The sequence below is a fragment of the Callithrix jacchus genome, chromosome 19, assembly GCF_049354715.1.
Source record: "Callithrix jacchus isolate 240 chromosome 19, calJac240_pri, whole genome shotgun sequence".
NCBI classification, from domain to species: Eukaryota; Metazoa; Chordata; class Mammalia; order Primates; family Cebidae; genus Callithrix; species Callithrix jacchus.
This window is the reverse complement of record NC_133520.1, coordinates 50,256,433-50,277,632: the sequence shown is the minus strand read 5'-3', so window position 1 is coordinate 50,277,632 and position 21,200 is coordinate 50,256,433. Positions and strand designations below refer to the sequence as shown.

The following is a 21,200-nucleotide window of genomic DNA, read 5'->3' as shown; positions in this document are numbered from 1 at the left end:
GAGCAAACATCCGTTTGGAAATCGGGTTGGGGCTGAACAAAGTTCACTGTTGTTTTCCAAGAAAGCAGAGCCTGGTTGAGCCACCCTAGGGAATAAGGAGAGGGGCAACTTGAACTGAGTATTGGTTCCAAACTTCTGCAGCCAGATACGCTTGGCCACCCAATGGTGATCAGAGCCACTGGTGTTCCCCTGGGGGGCGGGGGCAGAGGGCAGGCTCGGAGTAAAAGGGGAAGACAGACAGTCTAAATTCCACCAAACCACAGAGATTGAGACCAAAACGAAAGGAAAAAAACAGCAGAAGGGATTTTTGTCCTTGAGATGTGCTTTGCAAATTCTTTTCAATAGTTCCCCATGAATTATTCCATCTTGAACACTAGAGCTGTCCAACCCGGGCAGCATGTACGTTTTGAAGTGGTAAGTTCTCCATTCCTAGCAGAGTCTGAGCAGAAGCTCAGCTGTTATCTCCCAGAAATTCTATTAAAAGGATGAAAGTTTGAACTAGATGACTTCTCATTCTGAAGACTGGAATTCAGCAGAACTGGCTAATCTCTGGCAAATGATACCCTTTCTGAGTACGCATGTGTCACTAAAAGTCACTCAGGCAAACCCGGCTGTTTGTAAATAGGTCTGACTGAAGGTTCCTGGATATGAAGCAGGGCTTATTTTAAGAAATTAAGTTAATTTAGATAATAGTTGTATCGAAAAGCAACAAGTTCAAGAACAATTAGAAAGAATACAGCTTCCCTTTTATTTTTTTCAACTCTATATTTTCTTTTCAAATTGTTTCTAATAGACTCTCTGTTAAGAAAGGCTCTTTTGACCGGGTGTGGTGGTTCATGCCTATAATCCCAGCACTTTGGGAGGCCAAGGCGGTTGGATCACCTGAGGTCAGGAGTTTAAGACCAGCCTGGGCAACACGCTGAAACCCCATCTCTACTAAAAACACAAAAATTAGCCAGCCAGGTGTGGTGGCGTGCGCCTGTAACTCCAGCTACTTGGGAGGCTGAGGCACGAGAATTGCTTGAACCTGGGAGACAGAGGTTGCAGTGAGACAAGATGGCACCATTTTACTCCAGCCTGAGAGAGCAAGACTCCATCTCAAAAAAAAAAAAAGGCTCTTTGGTAAATTAAATATTCTTGGAAGTCATTATTACTTTCTGAGTCATAGAAGTATTTTTTAATTTGTCTAATAGCATATCAATTCCTATGCTTTACGTGTTTGTACCCGTACAACACCCAGGCCTGCGCCTGACATATAACGGGTACTCAGTAGATGTTCATTGAATTAATTGGTTGTGAAAACCAAGTGTATCAGTTGAACGTTTCTGCATATTGGTGATAATAATAGTATTTGGAACACCTGTTCTATGCCAGCGACTGGGTCAAATAAACACTCATCCTCATAGTAATTGCTACAAAGTGATTGCTACATTAGCCCCATTTTACAGATGATGCCACTGAGGCCGGTGAGCAGCTGAGCCAGGATTCAAGGCCAGGCCCATCCAACTCCTAAGCCGAAGCTCTCAGCGAGGGTATTAGACTGAATCTGAATCCTATGCTCATTTTATCTGTTTTGAAGCACTGCATGTGGTGTGTTCAACAGATGAAAACTCTCTGATGAGGCACGTGTGGACGGGATGGCAGGGCTGAGAAGGCTGGGGGTGCACACAACCTGCTTCCCCAGCTGTTTCTGCTACCTACCGGCTGGGGCCTTCAGCTCCACCGCCTCCCTTCCCCTAGGCCCTAAATCACTCTTGGGCCCTTTGTTCTTCCCCACAGCTGCTCAGCAAATTCCTTGATTTGAAATTACGATCACAGGTTGGAGTGCTACTTAAAATAATTTTGCCAAATGTTCCATCTCTCTGTGTTGATGAATATAATGGATGACAATCTAAAGAGAAAAAAAAATGTATTCACATTGTTGAAGACAAAAAAAAAAAAAATCATAGGCTGCATGCATAGCATTAGTTGGAAGGATTCATTCCCCTAGGAAGCTACCAAATGCTGGACTCTTGTGAGCCCTTGGCATTGCCGGGAGAGCGGGCTGCTGGCAGGTACCGCCTGCATCAGAGGCAGGGAGCAAAGGTCAGGGCGTCTGTTGGCTTTGTTTAAGCATGAGTCAGAGGAGTAGGGGTAGACCTGGGGATCCGATTTCCAGTTTCCTGTGCAAGTCACCGAGTGGCACTTCTCCTCTTCCCCAAAAGCCTTTTATGCACACCGCTCTGCAGAACAAAGGGAGACAGGGTAGGAGACACATAAATCACCTAGACAGGCAGGTCTTCTCGAAGGGAGAGCCTCTAGAATTCGGAAGATGCAAGCTCTCAGGGAAGCTGCGACGGAGGCAGACCACGTGCATCTAGCACTTTGGCCAGCTGAGGCTTAACGGGCTTGGAGTTCCTCACCCTGGGCTCTGAGCGCAGCGTGAAGCCATGAGCCAACCCTTCCTGCAGGCGGGCCCTGTGGCCAGGCTCAGCTCTGGCGATGGGTGGCTGGGTCATCAGGAACCAGAACAAGGCTTCTTCCTTCACACCGGGTCCTTTCTCAGCAGGTGGGCTCCACATTAGACATTTCCCCCATGTCCTAAGCCTTCTTCCAGGCGTGAGCCCCGGGAGCAGGTGGGGAGAGATGAGCAAATCCTGAGCAAAAAAGAGGTGGCGGTGGTGCTTTTCTCAAGTTTTCCATACCAGAAAAAGCCCTGGCACAGGGCAGGCCCTGCTGGCAGCCCGGCCCCACAACCTCCCTTCCAGGCCTGCCTCCAGGGCAGGAATCCAATAGGAACATGGGCCCCCGGAGCCACCAGAGGTGCAAACTGCCCTCTGAAAACAGGGCTACCTCTCTGTAGGAGCCTTGCCATGCAGAAAACACCAGGCCCTCTGGAAACCGCCCATTCACTGAGGGTCTCTGGCTAGCTGGCACTGTGCCCATCAAGGCCACATCCCATAGGGGACCCCCCAGGGTTGTGCTGAATCACAACAAACTGGGAGCTCCGTGCATCCCCCAAAATGATCTTCCACACAGTGCAAAGCACTCAAAAGAAATGGTTCCAGCTGCTGGGGGGCCCCCGTCAGCCTTTGAGGGCAGTGAGGTGTCGGGGTGGCAGCCTCTGGGGTAGACAAGTCCCAGATCTACCACTTCACAGCTGGGGAAGCTTCCTGCACCTTTCTGGGCCTCAATTTCCTCATCTATGAAATGGGCATAACCGTATCACTTCACCAGAGGGTTGTAATGGGTCGATTCCCCTGCACTGTTGATAAGCAGGAGTCTTTTAAGCTATTTCCACCAGAAATGGCAGCAGCATGGCAGGGCAGGAGAAGCCCCCGTCTGTGGGTCAGGACAGAAGCAAGGGTGTCTTTACACACAGAGGATGCTACAGTTCTTTGTCACATCCTCGATCTGCAGGACTGTCTGCTTGGCTGTACTGTCTGCTTACCGTATTCCCTCCAAAGTAGGGCCCCAGCCCCTCATGGACTCCACACCAGACCCTCCTCCTAGATGGGCGGGGGAGAGAGGCAGAGCCTGCGTTGCCCGCCTCACTGGCTGTGGAAGTTCCCACTCTTCCTTTCTCTCTTCAGACCCTCATTCGCCATCTCCAGCTTCTCTTGCTTGGAAGAGGAAAGAGATATCTCAGGTTCCTTTGTCTTCGGATCACACTAGCTCCTCCCTACCCCGCTCTCAGGACACACCAAGAGGGAGTAGAAGGACTGGCTGCCCAACAGAAGGAGATTTTATCGCTGATATTGTTTGGACTTAATGGTGTGTGGCAATTAAAATGGTTTAAAAGCAGTCTGACTTGGAGCTGGATTGATTCTTGTCTTTAAACTGTCTAGGGACAATGCAGTCCTCACTGCCAGCCCCCAAGGCACACCCATCCCTGCACCCTCCTGGCCACTGCTCACCCAGGGCCCATCTTTACGGGCCTCTCAAGTCATAAGGGGTCACTCTCTTCTTTCCTTGGATGCCCTTAACACAGAAAATGATCTGCACCCTAGTTCCCGCCTCTCCTATAGCTCCGGAGACAGACCTGTCGGGAATCCTCAGAAAGGGTGCTCTCCCTCTCCCCAGAAGCTCTCCTTGGGTCCTTTGGGAAAGCAAAGAAATAACCCATCCCCCAAATCCCCATGGGCCTAAGAGGAGGGTCTTTGATGCCTAATTTTTTGTGTGTGTTTTTATTTTTCCTTTTTGCAGATCTCTGCATTTAATGAGGAAGTGCTGTCAGCAGAAAGGAGAGGAAGCTTCACCCCGACCCCCGAAGGACCCACATCCCTCTCAGCAGGGAGGCAGAATCATTCTTCTACCCCCGGCCTTGAAGGGCAGCTCCAGACACTCACATGGACCCAAGCAGAAAAAGCACAGAGCCTGTCATCACACTGTGTACCTTGCACAGGTGACGTCCTGCAGAAATTTCTGGAAAGAGAAAACAAATTTTATGACCCACAATTAAAATGACTTCAGTAATAAATAACCCTGATAACTTGCCCCTCTAAGTGTATGCTGCATTCCACACCCCCAGCCAGCCCTTCACCTCCATGTCCTCCTCCTCTACCTCCTCCTTGCTGAGCCCTCTAAGTGAGGGTAAAAAGGGAGAGACTTTTTACCCTCACTTCACAGAGGAGGACATCGAGGCCAAAGAAGGGAAGGGATTGCCCAGGTGACACCTAAAGTGACAGAGTTGAGACCCACATTGAGCTTGCCGGAAGTCGAGGTCACTCTAATTCCTCACACAGCCCTGCCAGAGGTTCCCACAGTGCTGTGTGCCAGCCAGGTGACAGGCCTGTCCACAAAGGACATCAAAAACCTCATCAGGCCAGGTTGACTCATGCCTGTAATCCCAGCACTTTGAGGCTGAGGTAGGCTGATCACCTGAGGTCAGGAGTTTGAGGCCAGCCTGGTCAACATGTTGAAACCCCATCTCTACTAAAAATACAAAAAAAATGACCCAGGTGTAGCAATCCTGGGATTGACTGTAGCCCCAGTTGCTCAGGAGGCTGAGGCAGGAGAATCGCTTGAACCCAGGAGGTGGAATTTGCAGTGAGCTGAGATCGCACCACTGCACTCCAGCCTGGGTGGCAGAGCGAGACTCCGTCTCAAAAAACAAAACAAACAAACAAACAAAAAAAAACACTCCTCAGTAAAGAACTGTCGCCTTCCTAAACTGGGAAACTGAAACTTTTAAAAGCAAACAGATTTCCAAACTTGGGGTTAATGATAAAACTGGAAAAACGTAAAAGACTCCCTGTTCCTCTTCTCCATTATCAATATGTGACTTAGATTTAGATGCCAAGTCAAATTTCACCAGAACTATATCCCCCATGGTAACTTATTAAAGAGTCAATCAAAGTTTGCTTTAAGAGAAAAGTAAATACACCCAACTTTCCGTACAATGCCGGACCCTGAGTTCACTTCCTGGTTCCACTGTTGACTCAGGTTGCAATCCTAGATAAGTAGCTACGCACACTCCCTGCCCTGGACCCAAAGCACAGAGCTGGGGCGGGAGCATAACGTCAGCACACCCCCCAGAATTCCGGAACGCAGGAAGGTGCCCATCTTTAGTGGAGAGGGCATGCCTCAGAGAGGAAAATCAGCAAAGGCCATGTGCAAAGCTCCACGTGCAGGTGCAAGCTGCTTGTCCCTGTGTCTCTGATTGCGAGGAAAGGGGTGACCCGTTTGTCACACCACCAACAAAACCCTGCCATCCTTTGGCTCTGCACTCACCCATAATTACTGGGCGTGAGGTGGGAAGGACTGCCCTTCGGGACTCAGGTGGTGGGGAGGATAGAGAACAGAGTCAGCAAGCCAACTCCAATCACACAGTGAGCGTTTTCAAAGAAACAAAGATAGCCAGAAGTGGGTCAGCACTTACAGTGAGGTTAGAGACAGGAAATTGGGACAGACTCCCAGGCCTGTGTAGAGGCACAGAAGTTTCATTTCATAAGTACAAACTCGTACTGTCTTTCCAATCTGATTCCTCGTTTCTCTTCTTTTGCTTTCTCATCTCCTCTGTCCTTTGGATATGCAGGAAACACACACACAGCTAACAAAAACAGTGTGATGTTGGATCCTTGCTCCTTCCTTTCTAAGATCCTCTTTTTCCTGAGGCTGAAGAAAAAGATACTTAAAGAAAACTCACTTGAGAGTCACGCAGGACGGGGAGGTGGGATACACACTGCCTCTTTCAGGTTTCTGCAATCTCAGCGCAGGCTGCTTAAGAGGAAAAGAGCAGCAAACCAGATGAAAAGCATCGTGTCCTTAAGTGATTTACTTGTTCCCAAGCAGACCTGACTCACAGCTGCATCCCTCTAACTCCCCGTCACTGACCTTCCCTACACCTTTTCTGTGGCATCTAGTGTGCTGCACACACAGTATATGTGCGCAAGTGCATGGTATATACACATAGGACACAGCATACATACTGTAAATATGTGCCCAGACATAGCACAGTGCTCAGCTTCTCATAGTACACACAACCACTAGACACATACACTCTCAGTACACAGACATGGTGCTCATGCACACGTGGTAATGCATGGTGAATCCACATGGTGCCCATGCACGCACACAGTACCCACGCACACAGGCGGCGCACACGCATGGCGCCCATGCACGCACACAGTACCCACGCACACAGGCGGCGCACACGCATGGCGCCCATGCACGCACACAGTACCCACGCACACAGGCGGCACACACGCATGGCGCCCATGCACGCACACAGTACCCACGCACACAGGCGGCGCACACGCATGGCGCCCATGCACGCACACAGTACCCACGCACACAGGCGGCGCACACGCATGGCGCCCATGCACGCACACAGTACCCACGCACACAGGCGGCGCACACGCATGGCGCCCATGCACGCACACAGTACCCACGCACACAGGCGGCGCACACGCATGGCGCCCATGCACGCACACAGTACCCACGCACACAGGCGGCGCACACGCATGGCGCCCATGCACGCACACAGTACCCACGCACACAGGCGGCGCACACGCATGGCGCCCATGCACGCACACAGTACCCACGCACACAGGCGGCGCACACGCATGGCGCCCATGCACGCACACAGTACCCACGCACACAGGCGGCGCACACGCATGGCGCCCATGCACGCACACAGTACCACGCACACAGGCGGCGCACACGCATGGCGCCCATGCACGCACACAGTACCCACGCACACAGGCAGCGCATACGCATGGCGCTCATGTACACACACAGTAGACGTGCATAACCCAGAAAGTGGTTCTCGCTCTCTCTGTAACCTTAAGGCTTTGGCAGTTTTTGCTAACTCCCACACTTGGCAGGATTATATTTCCTTGTGGCCTCAATGACGTGACTGGGGCAGATTTATTGGGCTTACAGGAAAAAAAGAGAGAGGAGAGAGAGTGAGCAAGCGAACAGTCAACTCTGCTGTTCAGTCGACCTGGGCCTTGGTTTTAAATTGCAGATCATCAGGGCCAAGAGAGAAGATTTGGCAAGATGGGGCCGTTTGGTAAGAGTCAGCATGTTTTACTGGTAATCTGCCGGAACACTAAAATACACACTTCCAAAGGTTACCTTCTTTCAATTCACTGAAAAACAAAAGGAGCGCTAAGGCTGGACCAAGTAACATACGTAACGCATGCATGCATGTGTAGATGCAAACATGTGTACCTAACATGTGTAGCAAACAGGCACAGTGCCTTCAGGAGAAATTTGGGTGTGGAAGTGAGTTCTACCTTTTTGCTCTCTTTTCCTCCTGGAGGGAGAGAGGAAAAGTAGTTGCCTAAATGCACAGTCATCCCACAAGCTGTCACGCATGAATCTCTCCAGGGCAGAGGGAAGAGCAGGAACCCCTTTCTGAAGCTGAGTTCTGATGCGGAATGTTTTCAGGGCTTAAGACCGTCGCAGCTGGCCAACAGAACTTTCTAGGCTGCGGTCAGTTAGCTATGTCGCACAGGAATGGCATCTGCTTTCACTTACTTCAGAACTCAAGCATGAGTCCTCAGAGTATTTGACCAAAAGAGCCTCCCACTTGGCCTGCTAGGGTTAGGTTTCCAGAAGATGTAGCACTTACCTGCGCTTCCAGCTCCCAGAAGCCAAAGCTGTGGAAAGATCTCAGCATGTTTTTTTCATTTTATTTTAAAATCATACCGTTTTAAAAGATCTGCTTGTTATAAATCCAGCCTAAAAGCAGATGAATGAAACATAGACTCACAGACAAAAATCTACAAGAATAGATCATTTTTTTTTAACTTGGGGTTTTTGGGGAGGGAGTTTAGAGGAGTGGCAGGGAAGCTACTAGGTTGAGATAAACTCCTTAAAAGCCTGGGCAAAATTCCCTTTTCTGTGACCAGTTTATTTTAAAAAATGACAAAGTCACACAAGAGAGGAAATGAAAAGGGAAATTTTTAGACTTCTCATCTGTGCTGAAAGCCCCGGGCTGTTTCAGAACTCGGCCAGGGTAACCGTCGGGCCTGCGGTCACCGGGCTGCAATCCCAGGAGGCCTTGCATCAGTGGCCATTATATCAATAAGGAAGTACAATCACCAAACCACAAGCAGCCTGCTTTTCTAAGCCCACATGTTGCTTTAGAGGGTTTTCAAACAAGAGACTTTCCTGTTTTTGAAACCTGTGAATCCACAGGTCTTACAGGTTACTCAAATTATCTTATCACTTGCAGCATGAATTTCAAAACTGCTTATGCAGCCTTCCCCTCCCCTGGAAGAGCAGATGCCCATTTATGAACCAGAATCCTTATTTACAGTATCCTGTGGCCCACTGCTGACACAGAAGGGGAAAGGATACCAGTTACACATTAAGCTTTAAGGTTAAAGTATTTGTGCCAGACGCTGTCCAGACACCATCTATTCACTGACCTGAAGGCAGGATGACTACACTAGAGAAATTCCGCAGAAACAGTTTTGCGGTCACAGCAGCATTCCTTCCCAGAGCCGGATTACGGTTCCTGCAGATGCATACACAGGCTTGCAAATGTAGTGTAAGAAATCATCACAATTCACAGGAAACACATTTATCCTAGGATGTGCAGGAAATCTGTCAGAAGTTTTTAAACACAATCAAAAGACATCCCAAACAACCTATGAGGCTGCCTCCCAGGTTGCTGGAAAAATCAGTGCAGGATAGCATTGGTAGAAGACGCTGTGGGGGCGCAGGTGACAGACATAAACTGTCCAATCTAAATCCTCAGTGGTATGCAAGTCAGACTTGTTTTCCTCTTGAGCAAACAGAAAGTTTCAGATTAAAGAGTGACTTATAGAAATGACACAGAGTTCTACATAGAACTGGTAGAGTTCGTCTATAAGAGCGTCTTAGAGATGAGATAAATCCCCAGACAAACGTCTCTCTTTCCTGCTCAGCTCAGAAGCTTGGGAAAGATGTGCAAAACCCAGCAACTGCATTTGATGGCCATCTCCTGGTTTAACTTCTACCCTGGCCAGTGGCCACCTGGCGTTGCCCAAGCGCTGCCTGCAGACTTCATCATGCGCGCCCTCGATGGAAGCGACCCTCCAAGGCAGACCTGAATCTCACAGAGGGCCTCTGGACCGTAGTTCACCTTCTGTTTTCAGTGGTGGCCCAATCAGACTGAGAATAAACAACAAGTGAACTTGTTCCTGCAGATGCAACCAGTGACCTCTAAGCCCATTTCACAGAATGCACGTCAGTGATGGATCTAGCAGACACTTACCTAATCTCACACTTTTCCTTCTTTTTGGGTTATAATTAACACTTAGCTCATCAAAAAAAAAAAAAGAAGAAGAAGAAGAAAACGTTTTCAAAAAAAGAACGTGCTCTCAGTTTGAGCACACTGGGATTGTGTTTATCTTATTTTATTCATCTGTATTCTAATAAATCTTCTAGCACTGAAATGTTGAGACAGACATTCTAACGTCGTGATGCTGTGATCTTTATGTTTGAGGGAGGGTTCTTTCAAAGTAGCCAAAATCATCTCTCTTATGAAATGTGAAGTGTGAATGAAGCCACACTGAGAAGTCTCAGAAGTAAATCTCTCAAAGATTATCATCAACCTATTGTGGAATAATGCAATGTATCCCTAAGGGAAAAGACTATAAAGAAAAAGAATTCCAGGCTTCCCACACAGGCCCAGTAGATCTGTTTTATCATAGTAACTCGTCGGTAAATGGCCTACTATGTCCATATGGAACACATCCTCTTTTTCAATCCCGTTTTAAAAACAATCCTGCAAGATCTGCACATGTACCCAAGAACTTAAAGTACAATTAAAAACAAAACAAAAAAAAAGAAGCCACAACAAAGATAAATACGTCCAAGTGCGAAAAAATAAAATAACTTTTTCTTTCCCCCTTTGGAAAAGCCATTGCTACAAAATTCATATAAGACAAATATGGACTGGTTTTCTCTTCCTTTCACTCTCCATTCCTAACACTTTAGGCTGTGGGAACCAGGGCTCCTCAGCCTAAATACGCTTGCCTGACTTTGCTAGAGAATTGCTCAACCACCCTCTCACTTTGGCTGTGTAGACCATGGCTCTTGCCCTCCCTCCAGGCGACAGACATTAACTAATGAAGAAAACAGTGACTCTCCCCTCTTCTGCCACAACTGACACTCCATACCCAGGCCTGTGCCACCAGGCCTGCTTCCAGGACTGTGGGCAGCCTGTTCCCTGATATCCTGAGCCTTCCAGCTCCAGTGCCAACAAGGGCACTAGGTAATGGGTACTTCTGATGAAGGGCACTGCGAGAGCTCTCCCTATCACTTCTCTAGAGAAGTGTTCCATTTGGGGTCATTACCAACCCTGTCTACTCAGACCAGCACAGCAAAGAGAAACATAAGATGGATAGGCAAGTATAAGGTGTCACCTTACATTTGAGTCTGCAAAAAGCTCTTAATATGACAAGATTTCTTTATTTGGAACAAGAAAATACTCCAAAAGGAATCTCATCAATTTTAGTTTGGAATGTTTATAGAGGTTGTCTGGAAGAAGAATTTTTGTTGATTTGGTTTCTTAATACAAAGAAAAATAAAAGTTTTTGTAGTTATTCTTGGAGGTATGACCTCCAATTACAAGTATGAGATATTGTAAGCAAGTCCTTTTTTTTTAATCGAAGAGACAGGCTTTCAGCATGTTGCCCAGGCTGGTCTCGAACTCCTAGACTCAAGCAACCTGTCCACCTCAGCCCTGCAAAGTGCCGGGATTATAATTATGAGCCACCATTCCCAGCCTGTAAGTCAGTCTTTTAAAGCTCATTTTAAACTTTTTCTTTCTTTCTTTTTCAGACAGTCTTGCTCTGTCGCCCAGGCTGGAGTGCAGGGGCACAACCTCAGCTCACTGCAACCTCCACCTCCCAGGTTCAAGCAATTTTCGTGCCTTAGCCTCTTGAGTAGCTGGGATTACAGGTGCCCACCACCACGCCTGGCTGATGTTTGTATTTTTAGTAGAGATGGGGTTTCACCATATTGGCCAGGATGGTCTTGGACTGCTAACCTCAAGTGATCCACCTGCCTCAGCCTCCCAAAGTGCTGGGATTGTAGGCGTGAGCCACCAGGCCCAGCGCATTTTAACTTTTATTAGGACAATTTTCAAGCATGTAGAAAGAGCAGACTACAGCACAGCGACTCCCCACAGATCTATCACTTAATCAACAGTTACCCAGATTTGTTAACATTTGCTTCATTTTGTGTGTTTTACTTTTTTTTCTCTTTGCTGAAATCTTTTAAAGAGCATCAGAGGGCTCACGTCATTTCACTCCTTCCTACTTTAGCATGCGTCTCTAAAACACATGAACATTTCCCTTCATAGCCACAACGCCATGAAGATCGCTTTTAAAAGCAATGCAGGAAGTCGGCTTTGTGGAGATGGCAAATAGCACATGGATATGAAGGCCTGGGGTAGCATTTCCAGTGAGCATGGCACACACACTCAGAAAGTCCCAGATCTCAAAGACAACTGGGCAGAAGCAAGACGAAGTGTTCTGGAAGACTGAGTCAGATCATTTAAAAAGGGGCACAAGGCCAGGCACCGTGGCTCACGCCTGTAATCCCAGCACTTTGGGAGGCCGTGGCAGGCAGATTGACTGAGATCAGGGATTCAAGACCCAGCCTGGCCAACATAATGAAACCCATCTCCACTAAAAATACAAAAATAAGCTGGGCATGATGGCGCATGCCTGTTGTCCCAGCTACTTTGGGGGGCGGGGGCTGAAGAAAGAATCACTTGAACCCAGGGGAGGCAGAGGCTGCAGTGAGCTGAGGTCGTGCCATTGCACTCCAGCCTAGGTGACAGAGCAAGACTCCGTCTCAAAAAAAAAAATTGGGGGGCTTAAGTAATGACACAGACAGTTGATAACAAAGAGTCTGAATAATGAGTTAATGAGTAACAATAAGGCAAGATTCCTAAGTATATTTATGCACACAATTCTTAATCTAACGGGCCAGCCGCTGTGGCTCACACCTATAATCCCAGCACTTTGGGAGGCCCAGGCAGGCAAATCATTTGAGGTCAGGAATTCCAGACCAGCCTGGCCAACATGGTGAAACCCTGTCTCTACTAAAAGTACAACAATTAGCCAGGTGTGGTGGTGCGCGCCTGTAGTCCCAGCTGCTTCGGAGGCTGAAGCAGGAGAATTGCCTGAACCCAGAAGGCAGAGGTTTCAATGAGCCGAGATTGTGCCACTGCACTCCAGCCTTAGTGACAGAGCAAGACTCTGTCTCAAACAAGCAAATAAACAAATAAACAAGTAACTAAGTGAATAAATTCTTAACTAGAAATGTGACTATTTCACTTGCATCATTAAAAGTATATATTCAAGCCGCTGGGCGTGGTGATGCACATCTGTAATCTCAGCACTTTAGGAGGCTGAGGCAGGCGGATCACTTGAGGTCAGGAGTTCAAGACCAGCCTGGCCAACATGGTGAAACCCTGTCTCTACTAAAAGTACAAAAATTAGCCAGGTGTGGTGGTGTGCGCCTGTAGTCCCAGCTGCTTCGGAGGCTGAAGCAGGAGAATTGCTTGAACCCAGAAGGCAGGTTTCAATGAGCCGAGATTGCACCACTACATTCCAGCCTGGGTGACAGAGCAAGATGCTGTCTCAAAAGAAAAAGAAAAAAAGTATATATTCAAGGAGACCAAAAAAAGGACACAAAATTTGTGTCACCTGCCCATTGGGAAACGGGCATGACCTCATACTGGCTTGCATACATGGTATCTTCAACCCATCACCTACCCGCCTCCACGAAGCCTACTCTGCTGGCAAGAGTCCTTCTTCAGTGTCTACCAGATGCCAGGTACCATGCCAAGCCTTGAGTATCATGTCCCTTATGGGCACAGCCACCCTGCGAGGGACATCCTACTATCCCCTCACTTTTTCAGGGGAGAAAAATTTAGACTTCAAGCAAGTGAGTTATTTTCCCACAGAGGTAATAAAGGAGGAACTGACTTATCCTGCCTTCTGCCCTAAAGAGTCTTTTATACTCTCCTTCGCCCCAGGGTAGCAGCTTTAGATCCACCCTAAACCAAGCGGCACTATCAAGGTTTCTACTCGTACTGGGAAGTAGGAGGAGGTTTATCATCTGCACCATCCCAGGACGGGCATCGCTTCCTTTTGTATTAACCAAATCACTGTTTCTGGCTATGACAGTCCACTGACAAACAGTGGACGACACTACCCCATAGTGCCTCTAATGCTGCTAACAAAAATAGCGAAAGCATGTGCAGAAGGGCTTAACTATAGCTACTGGAGTTTCCATCACAGGCTCAACATGCTAGCCTTGCTTATGTGCACCAATGCATCTTCTTCCCAGGCAGGGTTGCCAACTCCATTAGCTAGTTGTTCTCTGCCACTTCCTCTAATATTATCTTCACACAAAAGACACACAACAAACTCAGCTCTGCTCAGCCACGTGCGCCCCCCCAAACAGGTCTGTGTGCCATATAAACCTGTGGTTCCTTGTTTAGCATCACCCCTGAACTGCAGGATGATCCCCCCAGCAAGTCATTTAATCTTTCCCTACTGCGGTTTCTTGATCATTAAAACACGATATTTGAAGACCACGGCTGAAGTAGCCAAATTATATTAACCAATTAAGGTGAAAAGCACCATATAAATGCTACAGAGGCTAAGACTTAAATAGCCACATATGGTTTTGGGGAAAAGCACTCCAGTGCATCAGCTAGCAGTAAAAACACGCAGGAGCGAAATGATCTGGCTGGAAATGAACTGCAAATTGATAAACATTTAGTTGCTAATGCAGTGTTTATTATTTTTTACTAGGATAAAAATTAACTTGTGCGGCCTTAGCCAGCAAACACATTGAACTCTACCATCTGGGCAGTGGAATCGGTATTTCTGTAGCCTCGGGTTACAGGTGACTGTTGCCAGATTTGATTTTCTTTGCAAATAGGGCCTGGTGGGTCCGGACAACAGAACTGCGGGATGCTTCTGGGAAGCACAAACACGCCCGGCACCAGAGGTTGCCATTCAAGAGGGAGCTTCGGGGCGCCTCCAACCAGAATCAGTATCCCGCATTTCCCAAAAAGAGGCTGCAACTTGTGTTGAAGAATCGCCTTCAACCTGCGAAATCAGCCAGGGCTGCAAGGTGGCGACCTCTCGAGGAACTGGGGGTTCCGGGCAGCCGGGAAATAGAGGGCGCCTGGAGCTGGGAGAGGGTCTCCGGGGGCGCGCAGGGCCCGGGGGCGGACGCCGGCTGGACCACGTGACAGCACCAGCAGAGGCCCCAGCTGCAGTCGCCGCCGTCCTCTCCCCTGGGCACTTTTCCATGAGCTTTGTAAGCAGCTGGATCAATTTACTCGAGCCATAGCACTCTACACAAGCACGGTCTGAATTATTACTCATGGAAATCCCCTCTGTTTCAGGGAATCAGGTAGCTTTCAAACTCCCAACAATTAATGGCCCTTTTGGTCAAAGGAAGATAGCGAAAAAACAAAACACCTCCCAGCCCCCAGAAAAACCCAACCCAGACTCACCCGTCTAAGGGCGTCTAAAGAGGCCGTTTGGTTTCTAGTAAATTAGAGGGAGTGGGTGGTTGATGTACAAGTAATGCTATCCTGTAGAGTGTGGTCTTCTTTGACGTCTGCAAAATGTTTCTCTCGCGTTTCTCCTTCTTTCCCTCTCTCCCTCCTTTCCCCGCTCCACCTTCCTCCTTCCCTCTTTATGTCAGAGACCGATGACATAGGGTAGCTGTGGAAAAGTGCTTATAGTTTTGCAACACAGCTCACAGGCTCAGAAAAATTCCTACATTTAAAAAATGAGGGAATTGGCCGGGCGCGGTGGCTCACGCCGTATAATCCCAACACTTTGGGAGGTCAAGGCGGGTGGATCACCTGAGGTCAGGAGTTCGAGACCAGCCTGATCAATATGAAGAAACCCCATCTCTACTAAACACACAAAATTAGCCGGGCATGGTGGCATACGCCTGTAATCCCAGCTACTAGGGAGGCTGAGGCAGGAGAATTGCTTGAATCCTGGAGGCAGAGGTTCCAAGTGAGCCCAGATTGGGCCACTGCACTTCAGCCTGTGACACAGAGTGAGACTCTATCTCAAAAAAAAAAAAAAAAAAAGGGTATTTCGGGAGGTGGGTGAATTGGCAACACAAAAACACATGCTACCCAGGGAAGGAAGACAGGAAAGGCTGCTGGGAAGTGCAGTCACCTGGCAGTGCAGTCCTCCCTCCATCCTGCCGGGTTCACAGCTCTGTCTGAGGGAACATTTTTCCTGTGGCCAAGAACACATCCTCACTCCAGCTGGCCTGAAATGGGATCCTGGAGAGCATGCGCCCTGCTCCCTGGCTACTGTATTCGTGGGACCCATCCCGGGCTGCTGAGCCAGGATTTCTGCTGGCTCTGCTCCCCCTCACTCACCCGCCTCCATCAGAGTTGTTTTTCTCTACTCATGAAAGCAGCAGCTGCCCCCATGTTAGCATAGAACTTTCTAGAATAAGGATTCCAAGTTCAGGCAAACATTTGTAACCGAACCCTGCAGGACTTTTGTTTCCCCTTCAAATTGCTTTTGTCAGCCCCACTGTTTCAACAGGGGCAGCCTCAGACACCCTAGGGGTCTAGCCCGACAGTCTCAGGGTGAGGATTGGTGGAGTGTGCCACTCCCTTTGTGGCTGTGAATTGCCATTTGATCTCTAGAGTAACGTGACTCTGACATTCTCGGTCCGGCAGCTCTTTAAAAGCAGAAATCTATCCAGACCTCGCAGGTTCTGACGTGCTGACTGCAAGTGTGGTTTCAGGCAGGCGGAGGAAGGAGCAGGCCCAGAGTACACATGGGCCTGGTTTTCTCCATGTGGGGTGTACTGGCCTCCCCCTCACCCATTCCCTGATCTAGGCGGTAAGGTCATCGGAAGACCTTAGAACAGAGAGCAAACCAAAGCCTCTAAACGCTCTAAATGCCACAGACACCAGCTTCATGTGAAAAGCACAGCCGCCATGGGAAAAAAAAATGCACAAGAAAATGGAGCAAGGTCACATGAATCTACTCAGAAATTAGACCTGGAACCTGAAAAAGAACCTGTGTGTGTGTGTGTGTGTGTGTGTGTGTGTGTACTGGGGGGGAGGCGGGTGCGTGGTAGCAGCTTTGTAAGCAGGTAACATAAGAGCACAGCACACAGTAGATATTTCTTAGATTGTGCATAAGTAACCACAGTCTTTGCCACTAAAAGTCATGGTGAAAACCGAGATCACTTTCTCATTAATGTAATAAAGGTTGAGTAGATGAACAAATGAGCAAGTGAATGAATTAGAGGAATGAATTTGTTTAGAAAACAAAGCAAAAGGAAGCTGAAAGTTTTTTTTTTTTGAGACGGAGTTTCGCTCTTGTTACCCAGGCTGGAGTGCAATGGTGCGATCTCGGCTCACCGCAACCTCCGCCTCCTGGGTTCAGGCAATTCTCCTGTCTCAGCCTCCTGAGTAGCTGGGATTACAGGCACATGCCACCATGCCCTGCTAATTTTTGTATTTTTAGTAGAGACGGGGTTTCACCATGTTGACCAGGATGGTCTCGATCTGTTGACCTCGTGATCCACCCGCCTCGGCCTCCCAAAGTTGAAACTTTTTTTCTCAGATGGATTCTGCTCTGTTGCCACTCACTGCAACCTCCGCCTTCTGGGTTCAAGCGATTGTTGTGCCTCAGCCTCCCGAGTAGATGGAACTCCAGGCTCGTGCCACCACACCCATGTAATTTTTTTTTGTATCATTACTAGAGACAGGGTTTCACTGTGTTAGCCAGGATGGTCTCAATTTCCTGACCTTGTGATCCACCTGCCTCGGCCTCCCAAAGTGCTGGGATTATAGGCATGAGCCACCATGCCCGGCCTGGAGCCGGAACTTTCTTGGAGGTGGACGGGGGTAGCTGCTGGATCAGTTTGGAAGACAACAGACTTCTAAAGTGTAAACCCAAACCACAAGTCAGGCATAATGATGACTGATGACGGTGACACTCGGTAACATGCTTGGACACTTGCCATGTGCTAGACAGTGAGTGTCTGACACATACCATCTCGGCTGGTTCTCATAGCAACCCCAGGAAGCAGGAAATGGGTTAAGGGTATGTTGACTCTTTGGGGCACCAGAGAAGAAACTCCCGGACCCGAAGGGTTTAGGAAGACTTGAAGTGGATGTATTCAACCAGGAGCAACCCATGTGTAACTCCAACTTGACAAAGTGGGCCCTTTGGTGGCCCTGCCTGCCTGAGTCTCACCTCCACTGTAGTTTCTGCCTGCCTTGGCTACTGTTGAGAGGAGACAGTTGCTCTCCTGCTGACTTACTGTGCAGACACCCCTGAGGGGGCTGACAGAGGAATGGCTCTGATCCCAGGCAGCAAAAGCTGGCCTAGCCACCTTCTCCCCTTTGCTCCCTCCGTGCCGCGCGAAAACTGCGGGAGGGAAGGGAAGATCTGGCATCCCTAGGCTTCGAGGGCACCTCCTTCGTGCTTCTGGGCCCAGCCTTCATGGGTAACCGCTGGGCTCTTGAGGAAGCACACTCCACTTTTCCAGGACATTAGGGGACTCAGGTCGCCAGAGTGATGCCAACGGGCCTGTCCTTGGCGGCCTCCAGGGGACTTATCTCACCTTCAAGAGAAGAGCACAGACTGACCCGACTGAAGCACTTGTGCCTCGCAGCCCTTGCTGATTAAAGCCAAGCAGGCTCTTTTCAACATCATCACAGGGATCCTTTTCATCCACCTCACGTTTCTCCTCCTGGAAATGCACCTTGGCCATTTCTTGGTAACTTCAGGGGAATTCTCTCTCCTTCATGATCTACTCATTGCTCTGAGTTTTTCTTTCCTCCAAACATGCTGTTACAGCCCCGACACCAAAGACATGCATTTAAAAAAACACTCCTGCAGGGGCATGATTTGAAACATCCCCGTCTCGTGTAAGATGTTTCCCTGAGAGGTAGAGTGGGTGAGGAGGGAGGGATCTTGGGGAGGAGCTTCTGCTTGAACACAGTTCGTTACCCTCTGATCACCAGGACAGGGCAGAGCTGGCTGTCAACGTGAGCTTCTTACCCACTCCGCATGCCCCCCGGATCCCCATGCCCGTACATCCCAACAGATTGGATTCCTATTACCCACCCATGGACATGCCACTAAAAATACAGAATAGCAACATCTCCAGAACTTGCTGAACTCTGCAAGTCATCAGGTGCATGATCTACCTGAACAACAGACAGAGCCCTCGGCCACTGCCAGGTGGTTTAGCAAGGGCGTTGAGAAGCTGTTTGGTTAACAGCGCCCTGACCAGTCTGTGCTCCCGTGATGGGGGCGAAGATGAAGCAGATGCCCTCGTGGCCACCTGACACAGCAAGTTGCCAGCCTCCACTAAACACACACACAACCACGACCTCCAGGATCCTGGCAGGGTGGCACGGGGAGCAGCCAGGGCACGCTCTCTAGTCCTGGCCAGCTGGAGTCCAAGCCTTGGATAATAATTCCTGCTCGACGGGCTAATACAATGTCTCTAACACTTCTGGCTTCTGTTAGGCCCCTTTTCACTGTTGGCAGCAGCAGCGTTTACAGTGGCTTGGTGCTGAAGGAGATCGCTGCAATGTACTGAGCAATGTTGATGAGCCATGTGTGTTAAACACTTCACCTCCACTTATATTAGCCGGCAAGGGAGGTATCGTTATTCCTAGTTTACAAATAAGAAATCTGCGCTCAGAGCAGTTAAGTAATTTGTCCAAAGTCACACAGATAGTGGCAAAGAGGTGGCTCCCATTAAGGTAATCCATGCCTCCTTCACAGCGCTGTGCGGACCTGCGTGAAGACAGGTACTCACAAGCAGAGCTCCTATTGTGGGGCAGCATAGAGTAAATCCAAGCCATTATGCAAGAGGGCGACAGCTGTGTGTGTGTGTGTGTGTATACACCCTCAGCTCAGGACAGCGCTTTTCAGCGGCACACAGTCTGCCAAAGGCCCATGTTCAAAACCCACCTATGGAAAAGTGTGTTTCTGACCTTCAGCCCACCACAAATGTAGGAAATAAACAAAGGGCATTCATAAAGACTAGAGTTCACATTCAAAGTTCTGGCACATCATAAAGCTCAACAAACCAAGCGGTCAACTGTCAGAAACCATCAGTAGACATGCAGGTAATGATACATTTATTTTAAGCAGTCAGAAAGGGAGAGCAGGCCAGGTGTGGTGGCTCATGTCTGTAATCCCAGTACTTTGGGAGGTCAAGACAGGTGGATCACGAGGTCAGGAGTTCAAGACCAGCCTGGCCAAGATGGTGAAACCCCATCTCTACTAAAAGTACAAGAAAAAGTAGCTGGGTGTGGTGGTGTGTGCCTGTAATCCCAGCTACTCAGGAGGCTGAAGCAGAGAGTTGCTTGAACCTGGGAAGCGGAGGTTGCAGTGAGCCAATATTGCGGTACTGCCACCAGCCTGGATGGCAGAGCAAGGCTCAGAAAGAGGGAGGGAAGGAAGGAAGGTAGGGAGGGAGGGAAAAAGAAAAGAAAAAAAAGAGAGAGAGGAAGGGAGGGAGAGAAAGAAAGAGAGAAAAGAAACGGAGAGCAAAAGGTAAAATCAGTTTCTGCATGAGCAGAGGTTTATCTTGGCACCTCCTCTGAGGTAGAGCTAACAAGCCGGAGGTCGCTTGAACAGGGAGAAAGAGCCTCTTGCAGGTCACTGGCATCCATAGATAAACTGTAACGGAAGTGTTCCTGTGGGGATAAGTGGGTTTTAACACGCTGGCTTTGACTGGTGACAAACGCTCTTTTGCTCTATATGCCTCCATACCCACTTTAGTTCCTTAATGATGAAGCCTCCCCCTTTAGCTTTTCCAGGCCACTCTTGTTGAGAAGCCAGTATCCTAGAAGTTAAGTGGCTTTGGATATCATTCACTATTGCAGCAAACTTTCCTTGCTGAATCAGACCCCATAAAATATCAACTATGAGTCACACACAAGTAAATGAGCCACTGTTGGGAAGAGAGATAATGGGTTGATATTTATCAGTGGCTGAATCTTAGCAAATAATGAGCGTTGCCTAATCGCTGGTCATGTTCGTGTACATTACCTTCCAGATCACTGCGTGGTGGCTCTTGGGATCGTTTCTAACTGTTAATATTTACAGGAACCAGGCACTTAACACAGACCAAGTGGGCTAGATGTCTCCATGGATGACTAATGCCAAATGCAGCCTTTTATCTGAGGGTCACTACTCTGAATCCTCATTGGCTGGAGCGGATTGGAAGTGATCAGGTCACTGAAAAGCATGTACATGGCTGTGGGCTCAGTTCAGTTCTCTGGATGTACCAACATTTATGAAATGAAAGCATAGAAAAGAGCAAAGGTTTGAACGCATGTAGGGCAATAGTATTTGTTTGTTTTCATTGGCTAGCTAGTCATTATAGCTCTGGGGCTAAGGGAAGGTGGCAGTGAGATGGCACCAAGAGCCCACGTCCGTCTCCACTTGCAGCAAGATACATAATCAATATCCTTGAGTAATAGGAGCTCGCATCACCCCAGACCTACCTGAGAAGGCATCTGCACACCAGCCAAACATGCAGACAGACACACTCCGAGGAGGGGATGCTGCTTAGAACCAGGCAGATCACCTTGCCTGGTTATGCGAGTCAGCAGAGTAGACCTGTCTGCCCAACCAGTCAAGGGAGAAAACCTTGGCTCCATTCAAGCACTGGGAGATAATTTCCTTACATTTTGAAAGCTTATGATATTCAGGAGTCACTCC

At 48.6% G+C, this 21,200-nt stretch overlaps 1 protein-coding gene across 8 annotated transcripts; it reads right to left on the bottom strand.

Moving 5' to 3' along the window:
* Window positions 1-724: 724 nt before the first annotated feature.
* LOC128930196 (uncharacterized) lies at window positions 725-9,590 on the bottom strand. Of its 8 annotated transcripts, none has more exons than XR_013529979.1 (6): window positions 8,862-9,590; window positions 4,329-4,404; window positions 3,431-3,602; window positions 2,403-2,636; window positions 2,140-2,222; window positions 725-1,891 (listed from the first exon to the last, which is right to left on the bottom strand). XR_013529979.1 is itself a non-coding variant. In XM_078357305.1 (5 exons), the coding sequence occupies exons 1-4, from the start codon at window positions 5,923-5,925 to the stop codon at window positions 2,172-2,174; spliced, it is 426 nt and encodes a 141-aa protein (XP_078213431.1). In that variant the 5' UTR covers window positions 5,926-9,590; the 3' UTR covers window positions 1,702-1,891; window positions 2,140-2,171. The 8 variants fall into 8 exon arrangements, 2 of the variants coding, with proteins under 2 accessions (XP_078213429.1, XP_078213431.1); XR_013529981.1 differs by lacking the exon at window positions 8,862-9,590 and adding an exon at window positions 6,128-6,218; XR_013529982.1 differs by lacking the exon at window positions 8,862-9,590 and adding an exon at window positions 4,681-4,811.
* Window positions 9,591-21,200: the final 11,610 nt, after the last annotated feature.

Excerpts from the sequence above, each read along its gene's own strand:
- LOC128930196 (XM_078357303.1), bottom strand. The coding sequence starts at position 5,925 with ATGAAACTTCTGTGCCTCTACACAGGCCTGGGAGTCTGTCCCAATTTC. Across the intron at positions 4,405-5,860 it reads TTCCTGTCTCTAACCTCACT|AAATTTCTGCAGGACGTCAC; the intron begins GTAAGTGCTGAC and ends TTCTCTTTCCAG. Across the intron at positions 2,223-2,402 it reads CGCTGCGCTCAGAGCCCAGG|AGCGGTGTGCATAAAAGGCT; the intron begins GTGAGGAACTCC and ends TTTGTTCTGCAG.